Here is a 20,939-nt window from a genome sequence, read left to right on the forward strand (position 1 = left end):
AATGTTCTGCCACGCATCGCGGGAGGAAGGGAGCGCGTCAATTTTCGGATCTTCTAAGGGAGGCGTCTATACCGTACGCGGTTATGACAGGTCGCCTAGGCAGGGCTCCGACGTCGGGTCGAGTCGCTTGCTTGCCAATAATGGTTAGTCCTTCGGGTCCATCACGCCATCATCGAGATTTCATTGACTTCCCCGCATCATGCTCTCTGGGGTTGCGGTTCCGAGACAGAGAACAAGATTCAAAGTGCCTGTCAGTGTCCAGAAAGCTGACATCCTCCTTGCATCCTCCTACTGCTTTGCCGGTGTTCAGCTCCCAGAAGATGTCTCGTTCAGAGTCAATCATATCGAAGGAAAGGACCTCACTGCGTGAAGATGCGGCTGCAGATTCGAAGGAAGGGCCGCTGACGCCTTTCAGTCGAGAAGACGATAAGCGTTTGCTCAGGAAGCTGGATTGGCATCTGCTACCATTCGTGTCCCTTCTCTACCTCTTATCCTTCCTGTGCGTCCAACCATCTGCTTCCTCCCCCTTAATAACATCCTAACATTGAGCATTGGCACTAAATATCAGGGACCGGAGCAACATAGGTACGTAGTATCCGGAACCACAAGTTAACACTGAGCCCATAGAGCTCCATTCTAGGCAATGCGAAGGTGGCCGGTATGGCCCACGACCTCAACCTCGTCGGGCTCAAATACAACTTGGCCGCAGCTTTGTTTTTTGTGAGTGAATCATCATGTCGTGTCGCCCTTCGTTTAAAAATATGCTTCGTAGATCCCGTATTGTCTCGCAGAAGTTCCTTCGTACGCCGCCGGTCTACTCTGTCTAATATATTGCCATGACTGAGAACCTATCAGGAATATTGCTCTCAAGCTGCTCAGGCCGTCAATATGGAGTGAGTATCAGCTTAGTGATACTTGTTAAGACCCTTCCTGAAAACCGCCCAGTACCTTCCATAACGGTTGCGTGGGGGCTTGTCATGACTCTTATGTGCTTGGTTAATAGTTACGCCGGTCTCTTAGTGTACGTACACCATCTCCCATGAGGACTTTGCTGACTCTAAACGTTAGTGCGCGACTATTCCTGGGTCTCGCTGAGGGTGGCTTGTTTCCCGGAGTAACCTATTACTTGTCTCTGTGGTATCCGCGCGCGAACCAGCCATCCCGCGTTGCCATCTTCTTCTCGGCAGCCACTGTCGCTGGTAAGTCCGCGAAATAGAATCGAACAAGAAAATACCATGATGGATACCATTAAATCATACTGACAGGTGCTTTTGGAGGTATATTGGCGTATGTATCTTCTTGATCGTATTATCTTCGGAGTGGTTTCTGATTAAATCAGATTCGGCATCGAGAAGATGGAAGGGTACGTCCTTTTTTCCTTTCCCGCTGTACAAGGGTCCAACTGAGGATTCTGTTAGCATTGCCGGCTTGCACGGCTGGCAGTGGATAGTAAGTACAGTGAACCTTTGATTTGACTTCCAGCCATTGACCTGCTCGAAGTTCTGCTTGGAAGGGATCTGTAATGCGATTTCTTTGACGGGATGATCTCTGGAGCTGACATTAGCGTGTTAGTGACGGTCGTCGCAGCGGTCTTGGCGTATTTCTACATGCATGACGTGCGTCCATACTTTGTCTGCCTTTGGAATCGAAAGTAACGATCTTCTCAGTATCCCGAGACTGCTCGTTTCTTGACACCTGCAGAACGGGACCGCGTAATCCACATGCTCAAGGAAGGACAAGATTTTGCGACCCACTTCGAGTGGAGGTTCGTCTGGGATGCCTTGCGGGACTACAAGACTTATGTGCAAATCGGCATCTACATGGGGTGCGTCGGAGCGTCTCACATGTACAGCGTTCGCTATTGAAATTTCTGGCGTAGCCTACTCATCCCAGTCTATGCTATTTCGCTTTTTACGCCCACCATAGTCAACAATTTGGGCTATACCGCTGCGCATGCGCAGCTACTCACCGTGCCACCATTTGTGGCGGGATGCATCGTCACTATCGTAGTCGGATTCCTCTCTGACAGATACAAGCTTCGGGGACCATTCATCATCTGTGGCGCCTTCGTGTCGCTCATCGGCTATATTGTCCTCTACACGCAGACAGCTCCTGGTAAAGCGTACGTCGGTGCCATTCTGGCAGCCGTCGGGGTCTTCCCGACAATAGCGGTTGACCTTGCTTGGGCTGGCGGTAATGCTGGAGGCGACGTGAAACGAGGTGTCGTCATCGCGATGGTGATTGGTATTGGGAACCTCGGCGGGTATGTGGGCTTCTACAAGTCTGGCGTCCTGCCTCTGAATATCTTTCTAGTATCTGCTCATCCTTCATATACTATAATCCCCCCAGATTCCATGTAGGGCATGGAACCATCATGGGTTGGCTGAGCCTCTCGTGAGTGCATGTCTTCTAAACCTTTCACCTTACCCCTTACCGCAACCCTTAGGATTCTCCTGAGTACCTTTGCAATGTTCGACTATTATAGGCTCAACAAGCGGAAGGAAGAACTGTGCAAGCGAGAAGGGATCGACGAGAGTCGCAAAGACGAATTCCGACACCTGGACGATAAGAGTCCTCTTTTCCGGTACGGCTATCACTTTGATACTAGTGACAGCCCAATCGTTCTGACTCGGCTATTATAGCTATGTTCTCTAATGCACATGCAAATATCTGTACTTCTATAGTAATCTTGCGAGCGGTCGTTGTGACCTTACTCCTGTACCGGCCTGTGGACTTCTTAGTCGCCCAGTGTAATCTCACAATGCAATCGATATCCTTGATCTTACTTGCTGAAGGTGTGGCAAGCGTCCGCGTCAAGTCCGGCAATTCGACCCTGCACGCTAGACTGGTCGCTGCGTGTTCGACATCTGCCTGATACAGATTCATAGTCAAGGAGGCAGTGAACGTTCGTTCTCCTGCCGCGCAAGGCGCAAGCACTACTGCGATGAAGCAAATGACATTCAATACATAAAGGAGGTTCCCTGGAAAGTGCTACTAGTACATTAATGTGGACAACTAATGGGAATAATACAGGTTGCAGTACATGCTACGAGGTATCGAGAAACAAACGCGTTCAAAGAGAGCTCTTGTGCCACTTCGCGTCAACACCGTCTTGCGCCGCCAGGTACGGCATGAGATCACTCGTTAAGAACTCGCTCGGCCAGGGCTTCCTGACCTGCGCCTTCAGATACTCGGACGTCAAGCTGAGCTGGTCGTCCTTGATGCCGGGCACGAGCTTCTTGACCTCGGGGCCGAGCTCTGAGACGAGCTTGTCGATGTACTCCGGCGTAATGGGCTCGCCGGTCTCGAGACGGACGCCGTAGTGCACCCACTGCCAAAGCTGCACCCGGGTGATTTCAGCCGTGGCGGCGTCCTCCATAAGGAAGTTCAGGGGCACGCAGCCGTTGCCCGCAATCCATGCAGTGCTATAGGCGAGGGAAGTGGCGATGTTGGAACGGACGCCCTCCACAGTAACCTTGCCCTGGATCTGCGAGTTGAGGAGATCCTTGGCGGACACAGACCACTCTTCACGCAAGACATGGTACTTTAAATGGGTCCCGCATCAGCAACTATACCAATAGAATCGGTATAAATACAACATACCTGGTTGGGTCCGAGCATGTGCTGGTCGAAGACGTCACGGGCAATCTGGTTGATGAGAGGATGGGCAATCCAAGTACCGTCATGGCCGTAGGTGACCTCGCGCAACTTGTCCTGTCGGACCTTCTCCATCGCGACCTCATTGGCCTGAACGTCGTTCTTGATCGGAATCTGCGCAGCCATTCCACCCATAGCCGCCACTTTACGCCTAATTCAAAGAGAACCATGTCAATCCAGAGTTTCATAATCAGCAGAGCAGTACGCACTTATGGCAAGTCTTGATCAGCAGGCGAACGTAAGCATCCATGAACGGTGACGTCATCGTAACATCCTTCCGGTCTGGCAGGATCGCTGTCCTGTCGGCGCGACGCCTCTTGATGAAGCTGAAGATGTAGTCCCATCTGTGACAACGATAAGCCTTGTCTTCGGAGAACGCAACACCATCAACTTACCGTCCGCAGTTCAAGCCAGACGAGTGGTTCCTCAGCTCGAACAAGATCTCCTCCATCTGGAAGGCAGCGGGGAGAGTCTCGATCAAGACAGTTGCTCTGATCGTGTTGTGCGGCATGCCGATATAAGACTGCGAGAACAGGAAGATGTCGTTCCATAGACGCGCTTCCTTGTAGTGCTCCATTTTCGGGAGGTAGAAATATGGACCAGAACCACGGGCAACGAGCTCCTTGGCGTTGTGGTAGAAGTAGAGGGCGAAGTCGAAGATGGAGCCGGAGACGGGGGTGTTGTCGATGGTGACACGAGGTTCGTCCAAATGCCATCCTCGAGGCCTGATTACCGCATGAGACAGGGGCCGGGAGGGGATTCTCAGATACTCACCTCACGATCAGCACCGCAGGCTTGTCGGACAACTTGTACTTCTTGCCTCCGGTCTCGAAGTCAATCTGACGACGGATGGCGTCACGAAGGTTGACCTGGCCGGTGATCATGTTCGCGAAGGTGGGTGAAGTCGCATCTGTGTTACGTTAGCCCGTCGATCCTACTGGCACCGAACCGCGAGCTCACCTTCGAAATCCGCCATGAACGTCTTGGCACCACTGTTCAACGCATTAATCACCATCTTCCGCTCCGTAGGCCCCGTAATCTCCACCCGTCTGTCCTCCAGTCCTGGCGCGGGCGGTGCGCAGATCCAGCTCGGGTCAGCGCGAATGTGCGCGGTCTCGGGAGGGAAGTCGAGTGGAACACCAGAGTCCAGCCGCCGTTGCGCATCCTCACGCGCAGCCAGAAGAGCCTGCCTCGTAGGCTCGAACGTCCTGTGCAGTCTCGCGAGGAACTCAAGTGCGCCCTCCGTCAGGATTTGTTCCTGCGCCTCAGGGGCGACCTTGGAGTGAATCTGTACGCCTGCGACCATGGCTGCGCTGTAGAGTGTGTGTGCGAGATATGTTGTGAAAGTAAGGACCGAATCGACTGGAAGACATACATACTTTTAATACTGTACGGCTCTCCGTGGGGTCCGAACCCGAATTCCGACCCGACGTCATTTCCGGCTATCACATGCCGCCGGTGCTCCGCTGGGAAGTCGCGTCGCGTGAGCGCCGAGCGCGTCCCAGCTTCGGGGCGGAATAAAGACCTGCACTCCGCTACAAGTGAGTGTTTAATCGTTGCACCGGAATGCCGTCGAGCGTTTAGCCAGAAACGCCGCCTTTAGCCAGCTTTAGCCCCGCTATCGGCAATGATGCGGAGGCCACGTACCAATAATCATGCTCCTGGAGCAGACTCTTGCGCTACTGTATTCGGCGTCCAGTCCGTGAGTATCAGCAACCTCGGAAATAGTCCCCTGTGTCTCCGGGATGGATAGGCTAGACACCCCTTAGTCTCCGCGACTCTCCAGTGATGAACTGCTGCAATAGAACGGCAAAAATCTTATCAGATCCCCGCTGACGTCCGTGGCACCTGCGACCCCGCACTCTCTCAGTGATGAACCGAAGCCTAAGACTCCAGCTCTGCGGGGATCCTTCGGTAACTGTGGGCGCACGTGGGCGACAGGAATAACTTGAGCTCTGCCGGGCGGAACCAATTGGCAGACCGTTCGGCAAGACCTCGGGCTTCCGCTGGGAGGGTTCATTGATGGCGCGCAAGGCGCGGAACCGGCTTCAAAGTCGCTGGCCCTAGACTGCGAAGGTGCGGTGGACGTACCTTATCAACGGAACGCGCTCCGTCTACGCCTAGATCCACAGGCCACAGAAGATGGAGGGCCAAGGAAGCCCGCCCTATCGCGCAAGGAACAAGGCGCGGTCCCGCCCATTCGTCCTGCGTGCGGTGCGGACCACCGTGCGATCATATCAGCCGCTTTCCTCATACCAGCCACACGCTTTTCGTAGGGAATCCCTCCGTTTGTCATGGACAGGGCGGGACGGAAATAGCATTCGAAGGTACAGCACGTAAAAAATCATGATTGCTTTTTAGACCTATCATCGTCCGCGTCCACGTCCACGGCAACCGGCTCGACCGGTGTCGGGGATGCTGTCAGGAGGTCAGCGTTCACGACATGTGTATCAATAAATGTATGCGCACTGGCGAGCTCTTTCACCACACGTTCCCCCACTTTTATAACTCGTCTACACGCCATCTGCCACACGCCGACGCTTACAGAGCCTACCAGTCATGTTAGGTCGACGCATACATAGAGTCATGGCATAGTTAACTACCTGCAGGAGCGAATGGGAGCGCCAACCACCATGTAAGGGGACCGAGCCATCCTTCGGGGAGGTAGAACACAGCCGACTTCCTGTACCACCACGTCACTACGAATTGCAGTCCGGTCGTAAGGGCCCATATCAAGCCATTGAATTGTACGGCAAAGGATGTCTTCGACGTCGCGAGCTCGCCGTCTAATGAATAGCGTCAATGATCCGACAGAGACAGTACCATGGCCTCTGTCCCTCCAGCACAGCAGACACGTAGGGGAAGTGAGACGTACTGAGCTTCTCAAGGTCTGCAAGACCCTTGTCCACGCTCCTCCTCAACTTCGCCCACTTCGCAAACTGATCCTGCGCGCTCGTTTGCAGCAGCTCCGCCTTCTTCGCTAACAAATCAGCCTTGAGCTGTCTCTGCTGCGCGACAGCGGACGCGCGGAATATCCTCAGGTAGAGCGCATAAGCCTAGGAATAGCGTTTGCCGCGTCAGTCAGAGAATCAGAAAGGCAGAAGGCGTCACGGACAAGCTCCAGCAGCACTGTCTGGCCAATCCAGGAGATTAGCTGTGTCAGAAAGACCAGCACGAATATCGTGATTATAAGCGACATGTAGGTAGGAGGTAAGCAGTTTACATTGATTGCTTGCCACGTCGGTGTCTGTAAGGGACGCGTCGTGCAATCCGCGACGCACGCGCGTGTCCATAATACTCCATATGCATGAGCTCACAAGAGGGATCAGATATACTGACCCAGAAAAGCTGCAAGACACTGCCCAACATGCAGGCCCAAGCACCAGGCGCATAAAGGTTATCGACAATATACGGTGTGATGAAGGAGTGGCACAACATCAGGATGTATTGCAAGGATTTACACCGTTTTGCAGCAAAAAAAACACTCGGAAAGGTACACACTCAATGGGACGGAGGCAGATGCAACTTCCACAGTTTCGGCGGGCGGCTTGAATGTGCAAAGCAAACTCACCTTATAGACGGAGACGGCGAAACAACCGGAGATGCAAATGCTCACAATTCACAGGGTGTGTCCGTCCAAAGGGTTCCCCCAATGTAGCACTCACATTTAAGCGTCCGATATGAAAATATCTCGCACACCAGGACCGACATGATACAATCGGGAATGCCAGAGCATGCTGATGGTGGAAGTGCATAGGCCGATAGCAGTGATACATGCGATACGATGCGGACGTGAAGCGGAGAATCTACCCTCCAGAGCGATCCCATCCTAGGGATCATCGCGACAACAACTCCATACAAAGAACGAGAGCCGACAGTTGCTTAGATGTTGAGCTTCGTGCGTCTCCAGTGCCGGCGCTTAGCGTTGTACTGCAGAAACAACACAAGTTCGTCAGTCACATCCAAATACAATATCTCGCGCTGCTTGTACGCACCTGGATCTTGGTATCCGTCTTCAAGCGGAACCACTGGGGAATGGGCCTGAAATTCCCCTCAGTCAGCCTATCCCCTCTCTCACTGGATTCCATGGCTAGACATACCGGTTCTGGCGGGCGGCCTTGGCGAGGGTGCGCTTCGTTCTGAAGGTCTTTTGAGACGGCTACATGGAACAGCACGGCATCAACACTCTGTTCGCAGTAAGAACGCGTATTGTAACGCACCATTTTCGTCGTGCAGGGGCTCCTCGTACGGTGTCGGTGACGGTTGGAAAAGTAAGGTTGACCAAATCAGGGAGCGCTGTACAGTTGCTGACAAAGCGGGCCCGGGGTCACACGGTCAGTGGTGGCGGTGTTTCGTATACAGTAATCGCGATTGTGGCTGGGAACTGTGGCTGATGATGATTGATTTCGAACTTGAAGAGTTTTGAAGCTTGGATCTCCAGCAGTTACGATTAGGATACACTCTTGATGCTGGCCCGCGGAACGTACTGATAGGAAGATAACAACGAGCACAAACTTTGTGGATACCAAAGTCCTATGATTTATATCTTTCGCATGTATCAAAAGGAATGGTGTGGCAACTGCCAGGCAACTTCAGGATAAGGACGTCTGAACGTCCTGCCAATGCCACCGCCTACCACGTATATTCGAGCATCTGACGGCGTCTGCAAAGTTCTCATTAATCTGTGCTCCAGCATTTGACTCATATGAGACGTACCGGCGTTCTGCTCGTTACAACTCGTCTTTGGGTGTCGTCGACTCAGTAGCCGGTGCAGAATGATCTGACCTGGCTAGACAAGTATCGATGACCAGTGTGATATTCCCGCCGGCTGGGTCAACAGCGGCCTTGCTCTCGGGTAAAGAGTCGGAAAACATGGCCAGCGAACCCCAGTAACTTCCATCCACGATATACTGCCACTGCTCGTTCCCTTCCGCCGGAGGTGCTTCTATTGATGCTGCAACAATGGCAAGGCGCTTCGACTCGATAGCTTGCATGTACTGGCGAGCGACTTTCTGGAGCTTTTCTCGTTCATGTATGAAGTGCCGGGCATGGGCGCTCCACGACGCGAAGGTGTAGAGCAGGGTACATGGTGCAAGCTGGATCGCCTTCTGTAAACCGTCGGATCCGTGCTCGGAGAGACAAGTAATGAGTCCGTCCGACGTCGTACTGAGGTGAGCAAGGTGGTCGTGAGGAAGGCCGACGGCGCCGAGTACACTGCACGCCAGCCACGAACAAAGCCCCAACGTGAAGATGCGCTGCATATGGAACATGGAACTGAACGGTGAATCGTCCTCTCGCAGTCAGTGAAGTGAATGTTCCTCTGGGTGCTCCAGTCACGATGGACACGAAGTCGTACACGTTACTCAAGGCAGTGTCAAACCGAACGTAAAATATGGGAGTCGGCGCAGTCTCGGGATAACATCATTCAATAGAGGTGAAGGCCGTCCTTCAGTTTGACTAGTGCTTCTGAAGGTTCTGACTCTCCGAGTCTCAGGTACTGATCGAACCGTACGCGGTGTTACGATACACGATGTACTGCCTTGTCATCCTTCAAGGAGCTCTCTCTGAGTGGGACTTCACTCAGCTCTACCACGCATAGGTCAAGCGACTGCAAGTTAGGTTGTGCGATGACAGTAAGCCATACTAGGTATTGGTACGTCTGCTCGGCTCGCCTGCGCCCGCAATCACAGTACTGTATTCCGCATATCCAGTCTAGGGCCTTTCCACGACCTCGGGTAGGGCATGGAATGCATTCTGAGGTGACAGTCCTTCTCCCCGACACCTCGTGCACATGCCGGCAACATCCTCGCAATTGACTCGACTGGCTCTCAAGGTTGCAGATGCCTATGACGTGAGAAGAGTAGGTCTAGCCAGCGTCTAGCAGCACTAGCACTGCAGCCGCGGACTCAGCAATGCCGGTCAACTTTGTGATATTACCTTCGGTCATATCGTCGCGCCGACCTTTGCATGAGGATTGAATGGACTTCCATTCATCACTGCGCGGAGCTAACACCACAATGTACTAGCAACATAGGTTAGTGAACAGTTTGTGGCAGTGGGACTCACCCCGTGCCAGGACGCGGCGACCATTCCAGATGCGCACAGGCATACAAGTCCTGGTATCTCTGTTGAAGCTTATTTCTTGTGCTACGTCGTGCTCATCGGTACTCGATCATCACCGACGATCCATTGCTGGTGTAGTTATGCGCTATTTGGCAGCCTTCCTCCGCCAGGTGTATAAGTAGCATGTCCAAAGATATGGTCTCTTCAGTGCAGAGGGAAAAACACTGGTGTGTACCATCGTGGTCCCTCATCTTCATCCTCAGACGCTGATATTCCTATTCTTACTTCCAGATCTACGCGATAACTGGCTCTTGTGCGACTTGACAATATGACTACCTATGCTAAAGACGGCGTCATCGACTATCCTATTGCTGACGGAATGTCCCTTGCGGGTGTATGGAACTACGTCGCCAATGCGAACGGCCCCAGCATCACTGCTAAGCAGGGATATTTCTCGATAAGTCGGGGCGCAGTAGGCGCAAACAACCAGTGGACCAACTTCAGTATTGGTCATTCGGTGTCCATCGCAGGCGGCTGCGCCATCCAATTTGAGGTCAAGTACGACCAGATCTCCGTAAGTCCCTTCCTTATCTCATCCTCGATCGATGCTGATACCCTATTTGAAACAGCCAGCGACTGAGGTGAAGCTCACCTTGGCCAGCGGTGTCATCCTTCGTTACGATGGGTCCAACTTTAATTACTGCTGGTGGAATCAAAATGGCTTCCACCAAATTGGACGCTCTACAATCCGCATAGCCGATGGAGCCTATCACCAGGTCACTCTCTGTCTCTGGCCCGCTGGCATTGCTATCTTCGAAGATGGTAATTTCATTGGCAAGTGGGACACGAGTGTTTCCGCAAGCGTTGCTCCACACTTCGACTGGCAGATCCTATCCAGCGGCTCGAGCCTGAGTGCTCAGCTCCGCAGCATCCTTGTCATTCCTTCGACGTTCGCCCCCGGAGTAGGGACCCCTTGGGACGTTGCATTCTCCGACTCTTTCATCCCTCCCGCCGATATATGGCAGATTTCGAAGCAAAAGGGTGATCCGATTCCTATCTCCTTCTCCGCCGATGGTTTCATGCGCGCGGAGACGCGAAGCCTCAATAAATGGAACTCGTGGGTCTTTCCTCAGGTTACTGTTCCGATGACGGCGTTCGGCCTCGTCATGTATCGCTTCCGCGTCAATACATCTAACGGGAGTGAGACGAAGATAACGCTCATGGGCGATAACATCCTGCGCATCACGAGCAATGGCAGTCACCTCGAGTGGGACAAATATACGGATCATTTCATCAAGCTCTCTGACAGCTCTATCAGAGTGGGAGGGGGTTGGACGGTAGTGACGCTGGTCTACTCGCAGACCTCGATCTCGCTTTTCGAGGATGGCGTGTATAAATACACGCGGACGTACAGTGATTCAGGCAAGCCTTGGGAGGCGCATTTCTGGGTGCAGCATCTCGACACTAGCACTGCGGTCTCCGTCGACCTCAGTAACGTCAGATGTGTCCCGCTCAAGAAGACCGCCGAGATGCTTATTCGGGACTTGCAACCTACGTTGCTTGCGTACTATCCTCTCAAGACAGACGTCAATGAGGCCATTTGCACGATTCCGGCTCTGGACCTCGCCCCGTATGGTGGCTACAAACCCAAGTTCGTCCAGGGGAAATTTGGTAATGCAGCGGATTTCTCCGGCCAAGGTGGCGCACTGAAGATCCCCCTCTACCCGTACGGGCGTTCCTTCCCGTCGTACACATTGTCGTTCTGGGTCAAGGTCGACTCGTTCCCTGCCCAGAAAGCCGGGCTTGTGGGGCCTCTCAGCGTTCGTTCTGACGGCAAACTCGAGTTCACCTTCGTGTACTCTGAAATCTTGTCCTACAAAGACGCAGTATTCACCTCCCGTGCGTCCATCCCTCGTAACCAATGGGTATCCATCGTCGTCACATATGCTTATGAAGAATCGCGATTTGCCATCTTCCTCGATGGCGTCCTTGATTCCATCGTCTACACTACCAAAGACAATTCTAGCCAGGCCGCCGTCTTGCCAATGTATGGCTACGTCGGTGCATTGGCAGTCGGTGACCGTTTGAACGTCCTTGACGGACAAATCGGCGATGTCTTTTTCTTCCGACAGCACGTCCATAACGTCATCGCCTTAGCGCTTGCCAACAAGTCGGTGACCAGTCAAGAGGAGCATGCAAGAGAGAAGAGGGCCCTTTTTATCCCACTCCTTTTGCCGGCATTCTTGGTCCTGGCGTACGGTGCTATAAGTACCGCCGTTCTCGCAACGACCCTCAAGGAGACGCAGCCCGGTACCCTCGATCTTGAGGAGGTTGTGAGTCGGATAGTACAGCAGGTGGGCAGCCCCGCAAGGCCGGGCGCTCAAGTGAAACGATCAGACATTGGTATCAGCGACGATTATCCCATCACACTCGATATCGGAGGCGAGGGCCCACTTGAAGTCAGCGGGCTGGTCACCGGCTTCCCCGGGGCCATAAATATCAATGAAATGGATACCGTCTCGGTGGGCGCAGGGGGCAAGATCCCGTACTTGGTCAAGGTGGCTCGTTGGGCCACGAATCCCGGGTATCCCTTCGCAGACAACTTTGCTGACCAGATCGTCATGATGGGTTGCCCCCTGACTCCAAAGAACGCGGACGAGATGGTGAGAGTGATCAAGCCGACCGGGACTATCGATGTATGGATCAGCGACGACTTCGAGAGCACTTTGAACGATATGGCCAGGCGTCTCAAGAGCTACGTGCGGACGCCCAAGGAGCTCGCCAGGTTTAGCCACAATGGTCACACCTGGTTTACTCGCCGGCAGATCGTGGCGAACAAGAACGGCCACGATGACTTGTAATTTGACCCAGATTGCAGGTGCGTATGATGTGTACTAGCTATTCGAATGTACGATATTGCCGTTGGGGTGACGAAGGTGGGCGATCAAGGTTTCAAATTCCAGAGTTGTATGTACAAGTAGTCCGTAATATCAATCGAGCTTGTGTAGAGCGTGTCCGACGGCTCTCACCCCATTTCATACAAGCGTCTCAATCATCAGTAACATGGTCCTCCCAGTCTACATGCTTCCTTGTACGTTGCCCGACCCACGTCGTCGGAATTGTGGCTTATGGCAGTTTGTGGCTTGTGGCACAGCCACACACGATCGTGTCACTACCTCACAGCTGGCATCGAGTCTGTTAGTATCACCCTCATACTCATCCTGCCAGCATGCGTCTTTTGAGCTTGTTCTCATTCTTTGTCTTCGGTCTCGTAGCATGGGCGGCTGAACCTCCCAAAGAGCTCAAGATTGAGACGACATATATGCCTGAGAGCTGCCCTGTCAAGGCAAGGAAGGGAGACAAGATCAAAGTGCACTACGTGAGTCCGAAAGATACGTGTTAAATGGGAAGGAATTAACTGAAGCGTATTTGCGCAGACTGGGACGCTGTTTTCTAATGGAAACAAGTTTGACTCAAGGTAAAGTCTGTCGTGCAGGTGAGAGAGAAGTCATTCTGAACTATGCATGAAGCTATGATCGTGGCCAACCTCTGCCCTTGACGCGTACGTCGCTCAGTTTGTCAGAACTTAGCTCGTGCTAACATTCGTGTAAACAGTTGGCGTTGGCCAGGTTATCAAGGGCTGGGACGAAGGCCTGGTCGGAATGTGCGAGGGTGAGAAGAGGACCCTCACGATCCCTTCGGACATGGCATACGGTGCGCAGAGATATGGTATATGGGACGAGGACTGACTTACATTCCACTACTGCAGGTTCTCGTGGATTTGGCAGCGTTATTCCAGCCAATTCCGCTCTCGTTTTCGAGACCGAGATGGTTTCAATAGACTCTGTTGCCAAGGACGAGTTGTGATTCACCACCTTGTACTCATAATCACGCTTGACTCATACTACATGATGCTCTGCGGAATGTATCATGCCGTGACAAGTGCAATTGAGATACAATACCATGTGAAGTCCGCTCAGGGCACCCCTGACTTCGTCTTGGAGCTTGAACTCTTCAGTCGATCCTCCACAAGCTGGGAGAACTCCTCCCTCAGAATCGCCTCCCTCCTCTCCCTCTCCTCCTTCTGCAGCTTCAATATCCCCCTCTTCTCCTCCGCGCTGATGACCTGGTTCTCCTTCCTCATCCGCACCGCGTTCATGCGCTTATGCCTGCTCCCGCTCATCACGTACCCCACGCTCTCGAACTGCGCAATCTCGTCCGACGTCAACCCGATCTCACCACGCCGCGGGATGCGCACGTCCGTGCCGTCCTGCAAGAACGCAGCCATGGCGCTGCCCTCGCCGCGCAGCAGCGCGCCACCGTACTGCCGCTCGTCGACCTTGCGCGACCCACCGGGTCGTGGAGGCGGCTGGGGCCCGACTTCGACGTCGGAATCGTCGGAGTTATGTTGAGCGGCGGCCTTGCTGTTGGCTCCGCCCGAAGACTGTGCCTGTGCGCCGGTCCCTCCTCCATTGTTAGTCCCTGCCGCCGCGACGACGGGAGCAGCGGGCGGTGCCTCCACCCATTCGTCTTCCTCATCAGGTGTGAGTGGAGTCGTCGCCCGCTCAAGACTCCGAGCGCGGCTCTTGCTCTTGGACTTTGACTTAGTCCGGCTCCGATGCCTGTGCTCCTTCTCTTTACTCTTGCTCCTCCGCCTACTCCTCATATCCCCGTCGCTGTCTTCGTCGTCACTATATTTCCTGCTCCTTGACCGATGCTTCCTCCGCTCTCTGCTCTTTTCACGATCCCGTTCTTTGTCCTTCTTGGAGCGCTTGCGCTCCTTCTTATCGCGCCTCCGACGATCTTCGTCGTCTGAGGAGTCTTCATCTGGGTCGCTGTCGTAATGTCGACGCTTCTTGGACTTTTTGTGCGACTTGGAGTCGCGGGGTGGTGACCTGTGACAACAATGAGGCGGCGAGAGCTAGATATAGCAAAGACAACATACAGTTCTCTCGCGGGAGCTTTGGGGGATGGCGGCCATATATCTACAGTAGCACTCTCCCGCTGCTGTCGCCGACTGTGAACATTGTGAGTGATGCGTCCCATGCACTTGCAAGACCCGCACGTACCTCTCAAGGAAGTCAGAGCCACCGCCGCCGTACCCCCGCCCATTATCCCGACGACCTCCCCTGGGAGGATACATGGTCTCCTGCTGTCTGGCGGGCGCATCATCTGCAGGCCGCTTGTAATCGCCATACTCCGGACTCCTCCGCCCACCTTCTCTATCCCTCTCCCTACTCCTGGTTCTCCCTGGCGATCGTCGATCCCTATCTCTGCCGTACCTGTCTTCCCTGTCCCTGTCATCATCGCGTGTGTCTCTGTCTCTCCTCCCGTAGTCCCTGTCGCTTTCTCTCTCCCTGTCTCTCGCTTCATACCTGTCGCCCCGGTCCCTGCTGCGACTGCGACTTCGTGTCTTGGGAGAAGGCGAACGGCCGCGGCGTTGCTGGTAGGAGTAGCTGTCCCTGGAGTCCTGGGGAACGAGTCCCATACGCGACGGGTGGACCGTCGCCATCGTGTGCGCAGGAGTCGAGAGTACAAGTGGTTCAGTAGCGCTGAGCTGGGCGAGTCGAGCATAGGGAGCCGATCATGGGAACGTCTGACCTAAGCACATAGCACGTGATGCTCCAATAATACCTTGCGCGTCGCAGCCTCAGGTCAGTTGCCACAACCCCCTTGGGCACTGTCAAGACTGAGTTCGGGATCGTATTCAACTAAAATGCCTGAAATATACATGCATGGGATTGTGCAGCGCCTTGCATTGCATACATTACAATCGAGGAAGCGAGGAAGTTTCCCGTAAATTCCCTGGTAGCCAGGTTACAGCTCCCTGGTAGGGACCATCGAAGAGGGGAACCGATCATGTAGTTATCATTTGTATGCTACAAGATTCTCAACTAGTCTTCAGCAAACACGCTGCAAGCACAGTAACGTACACACTACAATACAGATTGTCATGAGATGGGCGTAAGTGAGATGCAACTAGGGTATGAGGTTGAAATGAGGAGACATACTACATGGAAAATAACCGGGACATAAAATCCAAGATCAATAAGTTACTGGAACCTCGAACCGCGCAGACGGATATGTCCAACTTGGTACAGACCGACCTCAACCCACTCGCTCCTTTTTCAAGAGATCTTCCTTCAATAGCCTCCGTCTCCGATCGAATCTCTTCAGATACTCCGTCGCCCTGGCCCCAAAAAGTTCCAGCCCGTCCAAAAACCCCTTCGGGAGCTGATCCTTCCTCTGCTCCCATGGCTTCACGTCCACAAGCGCGCACCTGTCCAAACAAACTAGAACCATCCCGAAGCTGTACGCATCGGCCAGCCGTGCGTCCTGGCACTCGCCTCTGAGGATCTCCGGCGCTGCGAACGGCCGTGTCCCGGGGTGTATCTGCTCCACCTTTCGCGTGAGCTTAGGGAGGACGTACGAATGGTTGTTAGAGGGCGTGCGTGCTAGAAACGCAAATGGGTCGAGGGGCTCGTCGGGCGAGACGTACTCCGACTCGCAGGAGACCGAGCGTCCAAAATCCAATAGTTTGATGGTGTCTGAGGAGTACGTCACTTCAATGTTGAGTAGTGAAAGATCGCCGTGGCTGAGCCCGAACGAGTGCAGGTGACATAGCCCGTCCAGCAGCTGGTCGTGGTAGTCGATCTTCTTCTCCGCTGTGAGCTCCGGCTGCGCGCGCACCACATCGTACAGCGTGCGCCCGTCGATGTACTCGAGCACCATGCCGACGTTTTCAAGGCACCCAAGGAAGGCGGCAATGTTCCTGTGGCGCGTGACGGTCGTGTACACCCTAAGCTCCGCGAGGAACTGCGTGGTGACGTCGGACGCGTTAGACTGCATCTCGCCGTTGATCTCGAGCTGGACGACGTCGGGCTTCTTGACGACGCATTTGAACAGCTCTGAGGCAGAACCGTTGGCGAAGGGCATGAGACCGACCAGTGGGTTCGACGGGGCGCTGTAGGATGATGGCGTGGGGAAGTTGAAGATTGCAGTGGGATGCCGGGGAGGATTAAAGACTTGCACGGCCTGTGGATCTGGGTGCTCATCAGCGTATGCTTGCTGGTGCGTCGAGTAGTGGCTGTCCTGCCGGTGCCCATGGTGCAGATGATGGAGGTGATCGTGCGCGACCGCCGTTTCTTCAGAGGACGAGAAGGAGTTAGACGAGCCACTTGGGTTCTGCTCTTCATCATCCAACTCCACTGCGCAGGGTATTCAGTGATGCAAGTGCCAGTTTTCAGACCGTAGATGAGACTCACCCATCCACCAGTTCTTTTTCGAAGTAAGCGTCACGCGTTTGATATGCTTTGTCGACGCCATGGGGCGATAATAAGCTCCTCGACGTGGTAGACGCCTTAGTCGACCGTCAACTCGCGACAAGACACGCCGACAACGTGCAGTCGGTGGAAGAAGTAGAAGAGCCCGAAGGCCAACCTGCGCATGTACAAACCCCGCACTGAAGGCCATGCCAAAATTGGTTAGGGTTTGTTTGATGCAATCTAGATCACCCTTCGACGAACGTGCAGATAGAAATTTCGGATGAAGGCAACAGCTAGCAGACACATCTGTGGCATAGGGAGACTAGTATACGTAGTATGACTACAAAACAATACGAGAACGACGGAGATATTCAAGCACCAATAATTTCCATGGATCGGCGTCAAGACTACAACCTACGACAAATACAAGTAAGTGGCATCCATCGACAAGAAGTAGCTTACAGTTGGCCACAAAACCTGCAATCTGACCTCAATCACAATTCATCGTGGCCATTCTTGTTCGCAACGATCTGCCTACGAGTGAACCAAGTGCGTCCATTGTGGCTGAACCGGTCGAGCTCCTTGGGCGTACGCACGAAGCTCTTGAGACGCTTGGCCATGTCCTTCAGGGTATCCTCAAAGTCATCACTGATCCAGACATCGATGGTCCCGGTCGGCTTGATGACTCTGACCATCTCATCCGCGTTCTTTGGAGTCAACGGGGAGCCCATCATGACGATCTGGTCGGCGAAGTTGTCCGCGAAAGGACACCCCGGGTTTGTGGACCAGCTAGCGACCTTTACCAGGTACGGAATATTGGCGTCGGGTCCGGTCACACCTTATCCATCGCGTTCACATTTATGGCCCCTTCGAAGCCGGTGATGAGCCCTTCGACTTCGAGCGGGCCCTCACCTCCGATGTCGAGCGTGATGGGATAGTCGTCACTGACCCCTATGTCAGAACGTTTGACCTGAGCGCCGGGCCGCGCAGGACTGCCGACCTGCTGAACAATGCGGCTCACGATCTCCTCGAGTTCGGGAGTATCGGAGTCCAACTCTTGGAGAATCGCCGCAAGAATCGCCGTACTTACAGCCCCGTATGCCAGAATCAAGAATGCTGGAAGAAGTAACGGGATGAAAACGGCTCTCCGTGCCCTCGCATGTTCTTCCTCGCTCGTGACGGGCTTGTTAGCAAGTGCCAACGCAAGGACATTGTGGACATGCTGTCGGAAGAATAAGACGTCGCCAATCTGCCCATCCAGAACATTCAAGCTTCCGTCCGAGGCCGAACATGCACCAATGTAGCCGAACATGGGCAACACTGCCGCTCGGCCGGAGTTATCGGAAGTGGTGTAGACAATGGAGTCGAGAGCCCCGTCGAGGAAGATGGAGAACCGTGACTCTTCGTATGCGTAGGACACTACGATAGACACCCACTAGCCGAGAGAGATGGACTTGGAGGACGTGAAGACGGTCTTCTTATACGAGGCAACGTTGGAATAGATGAACGTAAAGTCAAGTCGACCATCGCTGCGCACACAGAGCGGAAAAACCAGTCCCGCCTTCGATCTTGGGAAGGTAGCAACCTTGACCCAGAACGACAATGTATAGAAAGGGAAAGAACGCCCGTATGGGTAGATGGGGAGCTTCAGGGCGCCATTCAGACCTGAAAAGTCCGCAGCATTGCCAAACTCCCCTTCCACGAATTTGGGCTTGTAGCCGGCGAATGGAGCAAGGCTGAGAGCGGGAACTGTACAAATTGCCTGGGCGATGCCAGTCTTGAGAGGGTAATACGCTAGCAGCGACGGCTGCAAGTCCCGAATAAGCATCTCTGCTGTCTTCTTGAGAGGGACGCATCTGACATTACTGAGGTCGGCGGAGACCGCAGTATTCGTGTCAAGGTGCTGGACCCAGAAATGCGCTTCCCAGGGCTTGCCCGAGTTGGTATAAGCCCGTGTGACCTTGTACACGCCATTCTCAAACAGCGACATATAGCTGCTCGAGTAGACCAGGGTCACTACGTTCCAGCCCCCGCCCACGGTGATGGAGCTGTCGGCGATCTTGATGAACTGATTGTCGTACTTATCCCACTCGATGTGACTGCCGTCATTTGTGATGCGCAAGATATTACCACCCATGAGCGTGATTTTCGTCTCGCTCCCCGAGGACGAATTGACGCGGAAGCGATACATGACAAGGCCAACATCGGCCATCGGCACGGCTACCTGTGAATAAACCCACGAATTGTAGCCGTCCATGTTTTGCGTCGCGAAGCACATGTATCCATCAAAGGAAATGAGACGGGAATGGGATCCCCCTTCTGCCTCGATATCTGCCATATATCGGGCGGGGGGATGAAAGAGTCGGAGAACGCGACGTCCCAGGGGGTGCCTACGCCGACGGCGAATTTGGAAGGGATGACCAGGATATTGCGTAGCTGCGCACTGAGGGCCGAGGAGCCGGACAAGGTCTGCCAGTCGAAGGTGGGATTGACATTCTCCGGGACTGTCGTGTACCACGTTCCAATGGGAACATCGTCCTCGAATGTCGTAATGCCACCAGGCCAAAGGCACATTATGACCTTGTGGTAAATCCCGTCACCTATACTGATGTTCGAGCTTCCTATGTGGTGGAACCCATCTTCGTTCCACCAGACGTAATTGAACGAAATGCCGTCGTAACGAAGGGTAACATGGTTGGTCAGGGTGAACTTCACCTCCGTGGCCGGCTGTTCGAAGATGAAACTTCAGCTACCTTCCGGGGATAACGAGGAGCATACTGACGGAGATCGTATCCGTACTTGACCTCGAACTGGATGGCGCAACCGCCCGCAACAGATACCACATGTTCAAGATGAAGGCTAGTCCAAGTATCGTATCCGCCCGATGAGTCACGCGATATTTGAAGATAGCCTTGCTCGGCGACGATACTGGGACCGTTCTGACTAGGGACATAATTCCAGATACCCGAAAGAGTCATGTCCTCGGCGACGGGATAGTCGATGACGCCGTCCTCAGCCAGAGTAGTACTCGACATGTTATACGTTGCTCGAGATTCTTGTCGATATGTAGGTCTGGATATGTGCCATTAGTATCTCGAGATGCATGAAAGAAGGACGGTGCATACCAGAGTTGTTTGCTCCTCACTGACATGGCATGTCCCTCGTCGTGCTACTTATACACCCAGCGGGGAATGACGCACCAGGAGCGCAAAGCCATACTACGGATGAGGTTGGCAGTCGACATAGACCGATTACTAGAACGTCGCATAAACGACCGAACTCAATAGAACTGAGGCCACCTGAGGCTGGCGTGACCAGCCGCTCGCGCACAGGCGGAACCCCATGTCCACAGGCAATGACGAGGAAATGTCAGTCTGAACATGTCGTGGATGGAGCACTGTCCAGTGTAAAGTTATGCATGGAAGCATACCCATGTCTCCTGCAAGGTAGGGGCAGCGTTGTACCACAACCGATGCTAACGTACGGTGCGAATCGAAAAGGTAACGCCCGCAAGCTCATGAAGCGCGGACAGTGCACAACGCATTCTCTGTCCGGACCATGGAGAGTTTCAGAGGCTATGACTGAGGAATAAGCCTTAGGCTTCCTTACAACAATTATTAGGCGACCGCATGAGAACTTACTGACAGTCTGCAGCCCTTCGAAATCCTGACTGAGATCAACGACATTGACAGGACTCTTCAAACCCGTGCGGAATCGCGGCCCCCCCAACATACGACGGCCTACCTAGAGGGTTCCACTTCACCCAGGCAAGTCATGCATTTCTTCGCTTTCCGAGCGGTCGACTTGGGGTTAAAGTGGTGCATCAACACCGAATGGAGTGATTCCAAGTCGCTTGCAACTATTTCGTGCCTGCGGATATTGCGCGTCGTTTTGAAGACTACTGGAAAGTAGACCCCAGTCCGTACCAATGAATTCGACATCCGGTCTAGTACG

The 20,939-nt window shown here is 53.7% G+C and overlaps 9 protein-coding genes across 9 annotated transcripts; 3 read left to right on the forward strand and 6 right to left on the reverse strand.

The window, feature by feature from the left end:
• Positions 1-320: 320 nt before the first annotated feature.
• GLOTRDRAFT_127291 (MFS general substrate transporter) lies at positions 321-2,655 on the forward strand (the record flags this gene model as incomplete). The annotated part of the gene is made up of 17 exons (XM_007865904.1): positions 321-499; positions 569-585; positions 641-720; positions 773-801; positions 856-893; positions 946-1,021; positions 1,069-1,199; positions 1,266-1,287; positions 1,340-1,363; positions 1,419-1,449; positions 1,501-1,519; positions 1,573-1,616; positions 1,668-1,825; positions 1,880-2,263; positions 2,314-2,394; positions 2,447-2,584; positions 2,643-2,655. 17 exons carry the CDS (start codon positions 321-323, stop codon positions 2,653-2,655), a joined length of 1,464 nt encoding a protein of 487 aa, XP_007864095.1.
• Positions 2,656-2,940: 285 nt separating this feature from the next.
• GLOTRDRAFT_137388 (malate synthase) lies at positions 2,941-4,990 on the reverse strand. Its single transcript, XM_007865905.1, has 6 exons — positions 4,618-4,990; positions 4,432-4,567; positions 4,053-4,382; positions 3,867-4,001; positions 3,604-3,808; positions 2,941-3,544 (listed from the first exon to the last, which is right to left on the reverse strand). The coding sequence occupies exons 1-6, from the start codon at positions 4,961-4,963 to the stop codon at positions 3,074-3,076; spliced, it is 1,623 nt and encodes a 540-aa protein (XP_007864096.1). The 5' UTR covers positions 4,964-4,990; the 3' UTR covers positions 2,941-3,073.
• An 895-nt stretch (positions 4,991-5,885) lies between these two features.
• On the reverse strand, positions 5,886-6,872 carry GLOTRDRAFT_137389 (uncharacterized protein). Its single transcript, XM_007865906.1, has 5 exons — positions 6,773-6,872; positions 6,533-6,713; positions 6,261-6,443; positions 6,127-6,207; positions 5,886-6,075 (listed from the first exon to the last, which is right to left on the reverse strand). The coding sequence occupies exons 1-5, from the start codon at positions 6,854-6,856 to the stop codon at positions 6,002-6,004; spliced, it is 603 nt and encodes a 200-aa protein (XP_007864097.1). The 5' UTR covers positions 6,857-6,872; the 3' UTR covers positions 5,886-6,001.
• Positions 6,873-7,286: 414 nt separating this feature from the next.
• GLOTRDRAFT_99160 (ribosomal protein L39e) lies at positions 7,287-7,922 on the reverse strand. The gene is made up of 4 exons (XM_007865907.1): positions 7,878-7,922; positions 7,758-7,816; positions 7,653-7,698; positions 7,287-7,587 (listed from the first exon to the last, which is right to left on the reverse strand). Exons 1-4 carry the CDS (start codon positions 7,878-7,880, stop codon positions 7,540-7,542), a joined length of 156 nt encoding a protein of 51 aa, XP_007864098.1. The 5' UTR covers positions 7,881-7,922; the 3' UTR covers positions 7,287-7,539.
• A 179-nt stretch (positions 7,923-8,101) lies between these two features.
• On the reverse strand, positions 8,102-8,999 carry GLOTRDRAFT_110351 (uncharacterized protein). Its single transcript, XM_007865908.1, has 2 exons — positions 8,374-8,999; positions 8,102-8,320 (listed from the first exon to the last, which is right to left on the reverse strand). The coding sequence occupies exon 1, from the start codon at positions 8,925-8,927 to the stop codon at positions 8,388-8,390; it is 540 nt and encodes a 179-aa protein (XP_007864099.1). The 5' UTR covers positions 8,928-8,999; the 3' UTR covers positions 8,102-8,320; positions 8,374-8,387.
• A 936-nt stretch (positions 9,000-9,935) lies between these two features.
• On the forward strand, positions 9,936-10,945 carry GLOTRDRAFT_110352 (uncharacterized protein; the record flags this gene model as incomplete). The annotated part of the gene is made up of 3 exons (XM_007865909.1): positions 9,936-9,947; positions 10,012-10,294; positions 10,350-10,945. Coding segments are annotated over exons 2-3 (840 nt in total), but the record flags the coding sequence as incomplete, so codon positions are not given.
• Positions 10,946-12,949: 2,004 nt separating this feature from the next.
• GLOTRDRAFT_38098 (uncharacterized protein) lies at positions 12,950-13,587 on the forward strand (the record flags this gene model as incomplete). The annotated part of the gene is made up of 5 exons (XM_007865732.1): positions 12,950-13,099; positions 13,158-13,198; positions 13,251-13,282; positions 13,336-13,434; positions 13,490-13,587. The coding sequence occupies 5 exons, from the start codon at positions 12,950-12,952 to the stop codon at positions 13,585-13,587; spliced, it is 420 nt and encodes a 139-aa protein (XP_007863923.1).
• Positions 13,588-13,696: 109 nt separating this feature from the next.
• Positions 13,697-15,232, reverse strand: GLOTRDRAFT_127297 (uncharacterized protein; the record flags this gene model as incomplete). The annotated part of the gene is made up of 3 exons (XM_007866540.1): positions 13,697-14,615; positions 14,666-14,737; positions 14,790-15,232. 3 exons carry the CDS (start codon positions 15,230-15,232, stop codon positions 13,697-13,699), a joined length of 1,434 nt encoding a protein of 477 aa, XP_007864731.1.
• A 333-nt stretch (positions 15,233-15,565) lies between these two features.
• Positions 15,566-17,046, reverse strand: GLOTRDRAFT_115065 (kinase-like protein; the record flags this gene model as incomplete). The annotated part of the gene is made up of 2 exons (XM_007865910.1): positions 15,566-16,928; positions 16,986-17,046. 2 exons carry the CDS (start codon positions 17,044-17,046, stop codon positions 15,829-15,831), a joined length of 1,161 nt encoding a protein of 386 aa, XP_007864101.1. The 3' UTR covers positions 15,566-15,828.
• Positions 17,047-20,939: the final 3,893 nt, after the last annotated feature.

The sequence above is a fragment of the Gloeophyllum trabeum genome, assembly GCF_000344685.1.
Source record: "Gloeophyllum trabeum ATCC 11539 unplaced genomic scaffold GLOTRscaffold_00004, whole genome shotgun sequence".
Classification (NCBI taxonomy): domain Eukaryota; kingdom Fungi; phylum Basidiomycota; class Agaricomycetes; order Gloeophyllales; family Gloeophyllaceae; genus Gloeophyllum; species Gloeophyllum trabeum.

What these genes read in the sequence shown, in the direction of transcription:
- GLOTRDRAFT_137388 (XM_007865905.1), bottom strand. Translation starts at nt 4,963, where the DNA reads ATGGTCGCAGGCGTACAGATTCACTCCAAGGTCGCCCCTGAGGCGCAG. An exon ending in GTTCATGGCGGATTTCGAAG is followed by an intron (nt 4,568 to 4,617) that starts GTGAGCTCGCGG and finishes AACGTAACACAG; the next exon opens with ATGCGACTTCACCCACCTTC. An exon ending in CCTGCGGTGCTGATCGTGAG is followed by an intron (nt 4,383 to 4,431) that starts GTGAGTATCTGA and finishes TGCGGTAATCAG; the next exon opens with GCCTCGAGGATGGCATTTGG.
- GLOTRDRAFT_137389 (XM_007865906.1), bottom strand. Translation starts at nt 6,856, where the DNA reads ATGTCGCTTATAATCACGATATTCGTGCTGGTCTTTCTGACACAGCTA. An exon ending in GCTCCCATTCGCTCCTGCAG is followed by an intron (nt 6,208 to 6,260) that starts GTAGTTAACTAT and finishes CATGACTGGTAG; the next exon opens with GCTCTGTAAGCGTCGGCGTG. An exon ending in TGTGGTGAAAGAGCTCGCCA is followed by an intron (nt 6,076 to 6,126) that starts GTGCGCATACAT and finishes ACCTCCTGACAG; the next exon opens with CATCCCCGACACCGGTCGAG.
- GLOTRDRAFT_110351 (XM_007865908.1), bottom strand. Translation starts at nt 8,927, where the DNA reads ATGTTCCATATGCAGCGCATCTTCACGTTGGGGCTTTGTTCGTGGCTG.
- GLOTRDRAFT_99160 (XM_007865907.1), bottom strand. An exon ending in AAGGCCGCCCGCCAGAACCG is followed by an intron (nt 7,699 to 7,757) that starts GTATGTCTAGCC and finishes GGGGAATTTCAG; the next exon opens with GCCCATTCCCCAGTGGTTCC. An exon ending in AGACGGATACCAAGATCCAG is followed by an intron (nt 7,588 to 7,652) that starts GTGCGTACAAGC and finishes TTGTTTCTGCAG; the next exon opens with TACAACGCTAAGCGCCGGCA.